Genomic DNA, 14,226 nt, shown 5'->3' on the forward strand with positions numbered 1-14,226 from the left:
AGCAACGGGCGTTTGTCTTTGGGATAATGGGCTGTAACAGGCTGAAATGGGCTTTCAGTCCAGTGGGGCATTTTTCAGGGGCTTTGGAATTTTGGGCTGTGGGAACAATGGCAAGGCACTTTAGGAGCAAGGATAACAAAGCTGGACAAATAAAGGTAAAACAGGCAACCAAAACTGGGTATTTTTAGCCAAAACATAATGTTTTCCTTGCCGAACCAAGTGGGCAAGGAAACAAAAACCACAGTGTTGTTACAGCAGAAAACTGAAAATTGAAATGTAAGAAAGAAATGTAAAGTTTCAACATATATGAAAGTAACTTATTGTTTCTCAACAATACTGTGGTGATGGTGTGCTTAGATGTACGCAAAAAACACTTGGTTATGGTTCAGAAAAGGTCACGTTTTGGTGTAAAACACCCATGTTTGGTAACACAAAAGCCGCTGGAAAAGCAGGGATGGGTTGGTGGAAAACACCCAGGTTCAGTGGCTCAAACATGACTGGGAAGAAACCACAATGGGTCAATATAAACATTCGTATTTGGTGGCTCAAATGCTTCTGCGAAACAAAAACTAACTGCAAAGAATGTGTATTTTTGAATAAACTGGTCTTCGGAGCAATGGGCTAGAGCTTAGATCGGGCCCAAAAAATCCAGTCCGACCCGGCCTGAGCCCGTGCACGTTATGTCCGGGACCGGCCGTCCCGTCCAATTAACTGTAATTATGGGCCCGAGCCCAATTTAAACCCGACATTTTTCAATAAGTTGGCTGTTATAATTAAGAGTATTAAACCACAATTCTTGTTATTTGAATGACAGAAATATAGGATCTTAATGAATGGCGCAACACGGAAGCATGATTATGTAATAAAACAGGTGTTTATTTTAGGATCCAGGTGGTGAAGGGCTGTGCGCGCACAATGTTGCAACATTGGACGTGTGGAAAGGATGACGCAGTTATTCAGCAATTAAACCACCGTTTATTACTGAACAGTACAGGTTACTGTTGGCCGTAACCACGCCAAAACAACCAACAAACAACAACTTAGCTGTAACTCCATCTGTGCACTCCTGCTCTCTCCTCCAGCTCACTCATACACACACCAGCACGCGCACTCACACAGCTCTCCTCATCCCCGTCACACTCGCACCCCGCACCTCATTCAATCCCAAACATGCCATTAACTCACAGAACATTGACATTATAACAGAACATTTACTGCAGGGTCGCTACAATACATAGCCTATAACATTATCAAATCATAGCTTTAAAAAAAACCAAAAACGTCATATCTGACCGGGCCCGGCCTGGGCCCGTCAGAGGGAGGGGGGCTCCCGGCCCGACCGGCCTGGGCCCGTCAGAGGGAGGGGGGCTCCCGGCCCGACCCGGCTTGGGCCTGCAGGCCGGGTCGGGTCGGGCTCAGGCTCGGGCAGAGAATCTAAGCTCTACAATGGGCATTTGTTTTTGAAATAATGGGCTGTAACGGGCTGAAATGGGCTTTCAGTCCAATGGGGCATTTTTCAGGGGCTCTGGAATTTTGGGCTGTGGGAACAATGGCATGGCACTTTAGTAGCACAAAAGCCGCTGGAAAAGCAGGAATGGGCTGGTGGAAAATACCCAGGTTCGGTGGCTCAAACACCACTGGGAAACACTGCAATGGGTTGGTACAAACGACTGTGATCAGTGGCTCAAATGCTGCCAGGAAACAGAAACTAATTGTAGAGAATGTGTATTTTTGAATAAATGGGACTTGGGAGCAATGGGCGTTTTTTTTTTTTTGTTTTGTTTTGTTTTGTGTTGGGGGGGATAATGGGCTGTAACGGGCTGAAATGCTTTCAGTCCAGGGGCTTTGGAATTTTTGGGTTGTGTGAACAATGGCATGACACTTTAGGAACAAGGACAACAAAGCTGGACAAACAAAGGTAAAACAAGGCAACCCAATTGGGAATTTTAAGCCAAAACATAATGTTTCCTAGCCTAAACAAAACCACACATTACCACAGCATAAAATTGAAAATTGAAATGTAAAAAAAGAAACATAAAGTTTCAACATATATGAAAGTAGCTACAAATTAAACATATCTGTGGCTTGCAGAGACGTACAGTGCCAACATTCTTTCTGGCAGTTGGGTCGTTAATATTATGTGTGGAAGTTTTATGTCAAACAAGATAACGACCAACTTTTTAGAGTGGGAAACAACGGTAACATAATATCCCTCCTGAAGCCTATAAAATGATCTCACTCTGTGATAACAGACAGTACACTTCAATGCCATCCTTTCATTGAGGATGATGCATCAAGGGAAGTAATTACAGTCACTACTGACAGATCGATGACTAATGCTGACAACAATACCTTAGTCTATAAAACCCTGATTTCCCTCTGCAGGGTTTTTACATTTATAGCAGGCGCCGCAACACAGTAGTAGTATAGCAGTGCTTTGTGTTGAATATACAGCCCATTCTTCAGGTATTAGAGACTCATTTCATGCAGAGTTTACGTGCATGCATCTGAAGGTAAGCTGGCATAATTCAGTGTATCATATTGTATCAGTGCTGTTTTCTTTTTTTATTGTTGCCTTTTGATCAGTGAATTAAATGAATCCTTTACCTCACCTAAATGCTTTGATGCAAATCTCAAGGCTGAGATGCTGCGCTAATTATTTTCACTCTCATTTTCACTCCAGTGCCGGCGAAAACATTTCAGGGCCTTTTGAGGAAATCATCAACAATGTGGACCGTTGCTCTCGTTCTTTGTTTGGGAAATATTCTCATCGGAGGAGAGGCCAGTGATCAGCATTCAGAGCTGTTCCCTGTAATTGAACTCTCTCAAACGGCCTCCCCTGGTCTTTTAATACTGGAAAAACAGAAATCCAACAGCTCAATTCATCCACCCCAAGTAGCCAGACCGAAAACCCCACACCCTCCTATGTGCCTGGAGTCAGCTGGAATCAGAGTTGCCTTCAAATATGTCCATACGGTGGTGTCTGTTGTTGTTTTTGTCGTTGGAATACTGGGAAATTCGGCCTTACTGAAAATCATATATGTAAACAAATGCATGAGAAGTGGCCCAAACATTCTCATTGCGAGTCTTGCTCTGGGGGATCTAATCCACATTGTGATAGACATTCCAATCAACGCATACAGGGTGAGTTGTTCACCTCGCGCTGTGTTACAATTACAATGAGAAAACACTGTTGCACCCTATCCTGTTCTCTGCTCTTTTATCCATTTTTAAAACTTCAATCTCACCTTGAATTGATTGTGGGTGGGTTTTTTCTTTCTCACTGAAAATGTTCTGTTGTTTTTTTCCCTTCAGCTCATGGCAGAAGATTGGCCGTTCGGTTTGGTGCTGTGCAAACTCGTCCCCTTCATACAGAAAACCTCTGTCGGAATTACTGTGTTGAGCTTATGTGCTTTGAGTGTTGACAGGTACGGAGATAAGCAGCACTGTCCTGTGCCCTACAAGAAAACACTGTTTGCTGGCTGCTATCTGTATTTCATCATGCAGATAGATTTGTTTAGTATTAGCCCTTGAAATGTTCTTTAACTGAAAAAAAAGTATTATTATTTCAGACAAAAAGTCCCCCAAGCCATAACATTTTCCCATTGATTTTGCAGATACCGGGCTGTAGTATCCTGGAATCGAATCAAAGGCATTGGGGTTTCATTGTGGACTGCAATCGAAATAACTCTGATATGGGTTATTTCTATCCTGCTGGCTGTGCCTGAAGTTGTCGGCTTTGATATGATAACAATGGACTATAAAGACAAGCATCTGAGAATATGTCTGCTTCATCCCATGCAAACCTCGTCATTCATGCAGGTACTGTAATAGTCACCGGCCAATGCAACAGGATAAAACAAACAGATCAACATGTGTTTGATTTCTCTTTTAATACCTAACATATAGCAATAGTTCTAAGCGTTGGCAGCCAATGAAATGAATAACTGCTCTCGTGTTATTACTCAAAACTTCATCCAACAGATGCCCACACATTCTTGTAGACGTCCGTGTAAACCTATAGATGTGTCTGTCAGATATTGTTTTGTACATGCCGTAACGTGGCAACCGGGCATCATCGTGTCATCCGCTGCACCGACTGACTGTGGGCTTCTGTCATGTTTAATCAACAGTTTTATAAATCAGTAAAGGACTGGTGGCTCTTTGGATTCTACTTTTGCATGCCACTGGCTTGGACCGCCGTCTTTTACACGCTGATGACCAGGAAAATGCTGCGAAACACTGAGAATACATTAAGCGACTACACCAAGCAGGTAATTGGTTTTAAAGGAATACTTCACCCACAAAATGATAATTTGTGTATCAATTAGTCAGCCTGTGTTATGCTGAATTTGTGAGGAAAAGTTAGTTTTTCTTGCATGCCTCTACGGTGAACAAAGAATCCCAAAACAGAAAATTCTTGATGAATTTCAGTAGAAGGGGCCACGTTTATACACAGCAAAACTACATCAAAACATTGTCTTAGAAACTCTTACACATCTCGTGCACTATCACCCAAGTCTCATTTATCTAGTTGTATGCTGAGCACTCCCCAAACACATGCATTTTCACTAAAACCTCACTATTTAAAACGCTTATGCATCAACAGGCACACATATGAATCAGTAGCACACCTGGGAGAGCACGTGCATTTTGACTCTGCACGGTGGAATGACTGAGCGGAGTGTAATTGCACGCGCTAGCCCAGGCATGCAGCTCTGATGCATAGGTGTTTTGAATAGTAAGATGTTAGCTATAGTGTTGGGGAAATGGGGCTTGGATTATACTGCAGGAGTTGTGTGAGAGTTTGTAAATGGATGTTTTGGCATAGTTTTACTTCTGTTATATTCGTTAAGAAGTTTCTGGATTCTTTGTTCACTGTTAAGGCATGCAAGAAAAACTGTTTTCTAATTGAATTCAATGTAATACAGGCATACAAATGATCATTTTGTTACTTGAAGCACAACTTTTTTTGCACCTTTCTCATATTCTGGTGCAACATCATCTCTAACATTGATCAAATCTCTTCTTTTTAAGAGACGAGAAGTCGCAAAGACCGTCTTCTGCCTGGTGATTGTGTTTGCTCTTTGCTGGTTGCCACTCTACCTGAGCCGAATCTTGAAATTAACCATATATGATGAAAAAGACCCGAATAGGTGTCAGCTACTGAGGTGAGCATTAAGAATTTAGCACCCTTTCTTTCATTGTTTAGCACCTGGTTTGTGCCCTTTGTCTCACAAATATCTATCATCCTTTCCCAGTGTCTTTCTTGTCCTGGACTATTTTGGCATTAATATGGCATCACTCAACTCGTGCATCAACCCCATTGCTTTGTACATCGTCAGCAAGAGATTTAAAAAATGTTTCAAGGTAAGACACTGTCATGCACTCTTTGTTTTTTTCCCCCTAGTTTTTCCTAAGTAGGGCACAATTCACTTTTAGACAAATCTAGTGGGGGTGAACGCATTGTGATTCTCATTGGATGAGCTATCATATGTGTCATCAAGGACATATGGAGTCATGTCTGTAAAATGGCCAGACCGGAGCGAGCAATGACCCGAGGGGGTAATAAGTGAAAATGGTCTGGAAAAACATCGTTTGAAGAAGAAGACGAAAAAAAAAAGACACTTGGCAATCTACCAGACAGTTTGTCACTGAATCAGAGCGATGTGTTATGAGGAAGAAGAAAACATGGCTTCAAGGCAATTTTCAAGGGAAAATTTCTTAAAAAGCCTTTATTGTATTACTAGCTCAGAAGGACATGTCTAAAACATACTTTGATTTGTTTGGGCTGTCACTGAGTTTGTGTGCACCACAGCACATGAAGAACTACTCTCCCCCTGCAATAATGTCTTTATATCGCATTTATTTATTTATTTTACACTTTATTGAATGCATTTTCCCTTTTTAATATATCCCTTCTTTAATTAAAAGACAATCCAGACTCGAGATTGCTCTCAACAAATGTCTCTACACAGAGAAATAAAGCAGAACAGCTTTCTGTTATACCCTCTCTGAATTCGGCACTGAAGCAACAAGGCTTTTACTGTAGGTCATTATTCAAAGACATACAAATGCATCCCACTCAGATTACACTCCACACACAGATAAACCTCATAATGTGCCGTTTTCATCACGTAAAGCTGATGGTAAATGTTTGTTGTTCTCTGACCAAATGTCTTTTGTGTGTGCGTGTGGTCCGTCAGGCATGTCTGTGCAGTTGGTGTCTACCTCTTCAAGCTGTTACCCATGACGAGGTGCAGTCTGTTTTGAAGTCCAGAACGCAGGATCAAGTCTCAGAGCAGAGCAGCAACATCAAAGCTCACAAGCAGACTTCCACACCTCCACCTGAGTAGGAGAACACCTCACTGTGTTAACAAAACTCGGTGAAAATACTTTGTGAGTTCTTTAGTCTTGCTTTATTAAATATATATATGGCTATCAAAGCTGATACCAAAGCAGCTGTATCGGTAGCTCAGCAACCATGACACGTCGTCCTAATGATATAAAATACCTTGTGAATAACATGAAGCGCTGTCTTTTGTACTGCTGTCGTCAGTTGAACATCTGCTTTGGTATGAGCAACCTGGAGTCAGACTGTTCAGACTATTTGCCCTCGGGGCTTGACTCACTCCCAACCATTACATCAGATTTTACCTAGTACCTATCCTGTATCATGCATCACCGTTCTCAAATCACTGTTTTGGGCACGATGTTAACCTGGCAGCCATCAACAGAAATCTTGTCACAGCTTACCGCCTGCATATGTATTATTCTGATTCTGTTTCTGGATTCTGGAAAGACACTGTGCCATATGAAATCAAGCAAATGGGAATTCAGAATTATTACGCTGGGGTTTTATGGGGTACGGTGTATTATTAGCACATAAAATGCATGTTTTCATCTCTGTTAAGTTTCTTGTACACAAAGAGTTTATAGCGCTGCTTTCGTTCTTGAACCTTGAGAAACAAATCAAATTGGTGCCACAAGTAGATTCTGTCTCTGCCACTGAATGACTGATTGATGGTGGCCTATTTTTAATGCATTGTTAAATGTGTAATGCATGGAGACACTTTATAAAAGACCTGAGAGTGGGGAAGAAGGAAAACGAAGATGACAGAATGAGGTCAGGAGGAGAGAGGGATGGGAGGGGGGTGTTGGGGGGGCGGGTGGGGGGGTAGAGATGAGCACCTGATAGGTCTTCCTGTCACAGGACAAGGCAAGCACAAATAGAGCGCTGTTCTCCCAGCTAATGCTGTATCAGTCTGCAAAACTGTCTTCCTACCCAGCGCCGGAATGCCTATTAAAAGTTTATCTTGTCTAAGTAAAGAGCACAGCCCTCAACTGTTTGAAGATTCAGTTGTTTGTTTGAATAAAAGCATGTGAATGCTTGGGATGATTTGTGATGCTTACAAAGACGTGTAATAGGAACAAGACCTTGTGATATTTTCTAAAGCTAATTAAACTTTTCAAAAAGTACTGGGTGTAATTATGGTAACAAATATTTTTTCAAGCACATGTGACATTAAAAAATATCTTATTTACTGCACGTACAACTCAAAAGGTCTTTTAGCCTTCGATCACTTAAGAGCCTGTTAACATCCCAGTGACCTCGTTTTTCTTTTTTCTATGTTATCGCTCTGCTCTTAAAGGTTCTGTATGTGGGTTTTCTTTACATGTATTAATTGTTTTTTTAATCGAAAATGAGGGAACAGATTGTAACATAACTTAAAAACTGAGACCTACCTCGACTTTCTTGAAGGACTTTCTTGGACAATCCAAAGGATGTGATAAATCTTCAATAAGAAATCCTTTTCTGGCAGAAAGCCCTCAAGACAAACTTCTCCCAACAGCTTGCTGCATCTTTCTTCAGCTCTGCTACAGTGCTACAGTGTACAACAGTAGCTAAAGTTAGCTTAGCAAAGGTGTCCACCGGCGTCAATGAACGACTGGCACTCCACAAATGCTGTGTTTCCGTTATGCATTTTGCAGAGGCAGCTCAGAGATGGGCCTTCACTTCGCTGAATTTGAGTTGTTACATCAGCTGACTGAGGGTCCATCTCCGGAGCTGCCATCAGCGTTCGGCTGCAAGTGGCGGCGAGTGATGGGGAAGTACCACAGGGTTTGCTAGCTGATTCTCGTCTCATTTGTGGTCTGATAAACAGCGAATTCATCAAATTTAGTGCCTCATATCATAAACTCAGAGCCCATGGTGCTAAAAAAATCCCTGAGGAAACACTGACGTGAAATATATTGTGATATTGCAGATTTAGCAGGCTAATGTTAGCGTTCGTTGGCTTGCCTTATGCAGGCAAATGGCTAGTTAGCAAATGAAGCACAATAATATTTCTATTTCTAATTCATCCAGCCTCCCGGGCCTGGTTTGCAATTGACTTCATGCGGCTATGAAGCAACTAACACCAGATCCATGCAGCTAAGCTAAGTTACAGCTAACTGGGCGGCTAACAACTGTAAGCTGGGGTTAGCCTAGCTAGATGTAAAGCTATGCTGCAAGGATCTGTTGGTTGCTTTGTAATGTCAGCTGATAAAGTAATTTGCAAATGACAAGCTAGTTACTATCATGAAATTAATGGTCCAAATGAAATCTGGGAGCATAAAGTAGCCTATATCAATCTTGTGTGTGTCACCATTGTGGCTGAAGCAGGTCATGGCTACGGAGGATGCTGACTGCAGTTCCCTTAACAGCCTCAGAGAGGTGTCACTACCAAGGACTTTCTGAAAGTTACATACAGAACCTTTAAATGTTACGGAGCCCCATTGGGAAAAGGTCTTGAGGCACACCCAGTCATTAATTGGATCTGTGATTCCCCCCCTCTGAAGAGTGGTGTCTGGGATCTATGCCAATCCAACAGATGCATTTGTACTTCCAATAGTTAGAAAATGGGAGAAATTTTGAACCTCTGAGGAAAACACAATTGATTGGGATGCAGTTTGAAACAATATTTTTTAAAAGTTCAAAGAACCCAAACCTTCAGTCAATCCATTTCAGCATATGGCATAAGACATATTAGACCCCTCAGAGGAATACATCACTGAAGCTACTCTTCACCCTTCTTGCTCTTTCTGCCAGCCTGAAAAAATTAGAACTTCCTTACACTATGTGAAAAAGTGTATGAATTTTGTGTTAAAGCAACAGGATTGGGCATGAAATCCCTACAGACCCAGCTGTTCTGTTAGTAAATGATGATTCTAAACTCAACTTGTTTGAAAGGCAGAGGGAAAAATCTGGCTTGCTGACCTAACCACAACCGAGAAAACGATAGCCCGACGCTGGCTCCCTCCTCACTCGCTCAGCATTCGTCAGTGGTTAGCTTCTTTTCGTGATATAGTGCTGCTTGAACTATCCACAGCAAAGATCAACAAAGCAAAGTCCTCAACTCTCAGCTTTTTTGGAGAGATGCAGCATCATAGATTTCCAACCTTAATAATCTCAGTGCCTCAGGAATCAGTGCTCCACTAGCAAAGTGTGATGTGTTTAATTTGAATAGAGACTGCAAGGGGTTGAAGGGGTGTCGGGAGGGCGTTATGTGGGTGGGTGTGGGTGGGAGAGGGACTGTTCACACCATTTGATAGCTACTCTGTATCAGTAGCTAATATACCTGTATTGAATGAATAGTGTCAATAAAACACTGATCACAAAAAAACCCTTATACCTTCATTTTTCAATTAAGGATTTTGATAAATGCAGTTAAACTTTTATAATTTAAAATGAAACCACATATACAATCATAGCAATTTGGTTTTCTATCTACACTTTTTCATGTGAGCACCATTGTGCAAAGTGTTTGCTGCTCTAATAGCTCTTGGCACATCAAATAGAGAGCACAAGGAAACACTGGTTCCACATCACATCACATCACACCAGCAGGCTGCCATCTTTATGTACCTAATCGATTATCTTTGCTTTCCTCCACACACAAACGCTAGATTGAGCAAACGACAGTAAGAATCAGGTTTAGGGTTTGTTATTATGACAGATTAGCAAGAATTAATGTAATCCTTTCAAATATTCGTGTGTACATATATCAAAACTGTATATTTAGCCACGAATCAAATCATTTCAAAGTTGTACTGTAAAGGCAAATTTGAGCCATCTGACTCGGAATGTGTTTGTGATTAGAGATGCCAAAAATATGTTTCAAGAGAACAGAGAGAGTAACATGCGTGCTTTCCAGCCCACACAGTCATATTGCCTGCTGCGCCGCACACTTGTGCACCTCTCTCTGTTCTGACATAAGAGAGACAGTGTCTCTGTGTCTCTCAGGCTTTGACTGTTGGATACAGCTTTGTTGGACAGGATATGGGAGTTCAATATGCTCATTTGTGCTAACGCCAATTTGCACTTTTGTTTGATCTCGCACAACAGGGTCCATTTATGTATATGTATGTACATATTTTTGAATTTGTCCAGTTTGGTCCACCTATTCTTCTCATTTTGTGTTTCTTTTAGACTCTTTTTTAAAAAAAATGTCCATTATTTTTTTACAGCACGTTAGATGGCTTTAATTTTATTTGTACAGTTAAATGACTTAATGGAAATCCAAGGTTTGCATACCGCAGCAGCAGACTTCATCAGACGCCTCTGTCAAATACTAATTTGAGTCAAATGCTGTCAAATGCTCCAGTCTCCTTAGTTAATGTAAATGCCAGCAGATAATCAACAAATGGTGCTGCGCTATCATATCCCCAGCAGTAAAAGCTCACAACTGCCAGATGACACTGACACAATCATGCTCCGGTATCCAGAGAAGGGTGACGTCAGTGTCAACATCGGCGAGAGAGCGGGGTGTCTGAGACCTTCTTTAGTAATCTCTGTACACACAAGGCTCAGATAGGGCTCCCCACGGTGCTGCCCAGACTCCCCAGACTGTGGATTTAATTAAACAGTGTGAAATTAATTAATCAGTGGGGTGGCAGGTAAAAGGACTTCTCACTGGAACTGCTCACACAACCAAGACAAGCATTTCATGTGCGCTGACAGTTATTAATTTGCAGTATGTTTTATTATAGTGTTTCTATATAGAGATGCTGAAATTCTGGGAGATTAAAAAGCTTGGCATGGGAAAAAAGTCATGCAAATTATCAAAATAACAGCTCCCGAAAATCAAAGTGTAAACCTGTGTTTGATCTGTTCTATCAATTAATTAAAAATTTCAGTTCTGTATAATAATGTGGTGCAAATTAGATGGAAATGAGATAAAATATTCATTTAGTTATCTGGGGAATCTGCCTGGAGGGCTTTTTAGTCTTCAGTCTGGCTCAAAATGCTGTCCATATGGCAATTATGTACAGTAGTGTTGCAGGAGGATTGGTCTGATGCCTACTGGCAGAGAGGAGCCTGCCTGTGACAAACTGCTGCTAGGATCTGATGTGAGTTGAGGGAGATAATGAGGCTGTTGTAAGCCTTAAGTATAGAGCCTGCCCCCGGGGTGGCATATCTAAGGGCTCAGGCTCCCTCATTGTTGCACGTGCTGCTGAGGATTAAAAACACATTTACTTTTTTTCCTCATAAACTTTGTCAGTACTTCCCACAACTCTTTGGACAACTTCTGCTTTCATGTGGCAAGCCTCTTGACATTGCTTTGTGGAGGAGCCGTTTTTTATTTATTTTTTTTCCCCTTACAGTTTGTAGATGTGAAGTCTTGATTTGATTCTGCTTTGAGCTATCTATAGCTCTTTTTAAGCACCCCACCAGAGGACGTGTACGTTCTGGGGTACATCCTACGGTGACTGAAGTCTTCACAAATGCCGTATTTTGATAGAATTTCTTTTAATATTGATCCCATCAGGCATGGCATGGCTTTTTAAATTAAATTTAACCGTCAGAGTAAAAAAAAAAACACATGCTGATATGGGTCAGGAAGTGTAATTTACATTGTTGGTTATACAGCGTCCTCTGAGGGAGCCCATGCCTGCTGTGTTGTAAAGATAACTGTCCACCTCTCGTGAGGAACTCTTGACATTCACTCCAGGCTGGATGCCTCCACCGCACTAACTGTCACATATACAGTGTGTCCCCAAGAAAACAATGGTGCAAATTCCAGCACTGTGTCCAATTTAGACCTACACCACACTACAGGTTCTCTATTTGAGTGTAACAAGGACACCATGCAACCAAGTGCAATACACAGGGAAAAAAAATCCCTGCAGTGTGTGCAGAGTAATTGAGTCACCCGGGAGAATTGCTATAATGTTTCATAAAGTGTTATTCAAGGAATGCAGGTACGTCTATAGACAATATTTACAGTCTTAACTCGGCGAAATAAACAAGACAGACTTCCTTACACAATAGCAGCAGGCATTTAATTAATGGCCATTAGGGGCTTGCATACTAAGCAGGAGGGTGAGAGAGAGATACAGAGAGGGAGATACAGAGAGAGGGAGAGGGAGTCAAGCGGACACTCCAGCCAATGGCAAGGAAACTTCAGAGAGACCTGCAAATGGCAGGCAGAGTCAGACTACTGGGCAGAGCTGCAAGTGGTCACTCAACCATGGGATTAAAAAGCATTTAAGCCTTGTACCAGCACCTCCTCCTCCTTCTCCTCACCCAGCCATGTTATTTCTGGCCATTCAGGAGAAAAGAAAAGACAAATGTTGGGTGCCTGGGTTGTTATTGCCGGTGCAAAACTGCGGGGTTACAGGTTCTTCACGACGCCAGCATCTATAAACGTATTGCAGTGCTTTCTTGCAGAAAAACATAATGAGCTAGCCTAAAAGGGTTTCTGTGTTCTGGTTAAGGTGCAAAATGGACTGTCACTACTGTTTATTTCATTCATGTCTGGATGTAATGGAAAAACATGCAATCAAATGTAGGACACGTTTACCAGAGTGGTTCACTTCACACTTCTATTCACACTTCTAATGCCTCTTGGGCAACAACGGGCAAATTTATGACAGGCTATTGACGTATTTATGGACAGCTCTAGTGAGTGCATGAGCTTGATTAGCACAAATCCATGCCGCAAAATAAAACAGCAGCTAAGGTACCCCAAATGTGTTGTGCTGAGTGTTGGTGCCAAGAGGATGTTGGTGAAAAAAGCTTTTGATTCAGTGGTCACCGGAGTACCACAGACCCCTGCCTGACTGTGCTTGTTTTGATGGGCAATGATGAAAGCACAGGTGGATGCGAGAAAGCTCCCCTCCCTCGGCCGCGGCGGACTCCTCTTCTGTGGTTTCCTATTAGCACAAGAGTGGAGGTTTGCAGTCTGGCTGCTGGGCACAGTGGGTCAGTGCTCACAAAGCTCTGTTTGTTCCCTGGCCTGCAGGGCTCCCAGGGTAAGCTTGGCTCCAGAGGGGAGACAAACAAAAAGACACCACTGTCTCACACACTGAAGCTGCTCTCCAACACATTCGCCTTTTCTACTCAATGGGGGTACATTTCTCTTCTTAGGAGAGGAATGGCAAAAGGAAACAAGTTTTTTTTTTTTTAAAAAAAACAGGGCCTGAGGATAACAAAACTGCTGTTGTTCTGAGCTATGTATTTTTTCTCAGTTTAAATGCCATTTTGAGTTGTTGCTTGTGGTGATATGTTTTTTTTTTTGTTGCTTTTTTTGCTTTTTTGCTTTGTGTTTTTCATCTCCTTTTGTCTAGCTTAGACTCAGAGCTCTTTGTCTTGTGTTGCTGTATCAACAAATTCTGAGTGAAACCCAAGGAAACCGCCGACAGCAACAGGCACATAACACATCGTATTTAAATTTCAGCTGCAGTTACTAACTTTGGAGATTACAGCAGAGTCCCGTTGAACCACAGACGGTGCGGCGAAGATACAAAAAAAAAAAAAGGCACCTCAATGAATTCATAATTTCAAGGTATCTCTTACGTCCACATATGCACTGTCTGTCTGTGATTTCTAAAGATGAAATATTGTGCAGGGTGCTTTTACAGCTGCTGTCAGGTCAGACATTCACTGTTGTGCTGCAATCTGCAGTCCAAGTATAACTCCATTATTGAGGGGACTTTAAAATGGGAGCTGTGTGACACACAGCGGGATGATTTAGTTTAATGACCATGGCAGTGACAGTGCTGTGATGGAAATTGGACTCCCCCTGCAAATTTACATCACTTGAGGGTACTTGGGGCTCTTTTAGCGGCTGCACTCCAGAGCACGAGCCATCAGGAGGTCCTGGATATGTCATGCTTGTCACCTTCCTTTAAGTGCATCTGCAGACGTGGGAGAGGGATTAATATTATATAGCCTACGGAAGC

At 42.0% G+C, this 14,226-nt stretch overlaps 1 protein-coding gene across 1 annotated transcript; it reads left to right on the forward strand.

The window, feature by feature from the left end:
* The first annotated feature begins 2,727 nt into the window (after positions 1–2,727).
* Positions 2,728–6,356, forward strand: LOC126393490 (endothelin receptor type B-like). The gene is made up of 7 exons (XM_050049677.1): positions 2,728–3,144; positions 3,316–3,428; positions 3,618–3,822; positions 4,134–4,274; positions 5,038–5,171; positions 5,262–5,370; positions 6,207–6,356. The coding sequence occupies exons 1-7, from the start codon at positions 2,728–2,730 to the stop codon at positions 6,354–6,356; spliced, it is 1,269 nt and encodes a 422-aa protein (XP_049905634.1).
* Positions 6,357–14,226: the final 7,870 nt, after the last annotated feature.

The sequence above is a fragment of the Epinephelus moara genome, chromosome 7, assembly GCF_006386435.1.
Source record: "Epinephelus moara isolate mb chromosome 7, YSFRI_EMoa_1.0, whole genome shotgun sequence".
Classification (NCBI taxonomy): Eukaryota; Metazoa; Chordata; class Actinopteri; order Perciformes; family Serranidae; genus Epinephelus; species Epinephelus moara.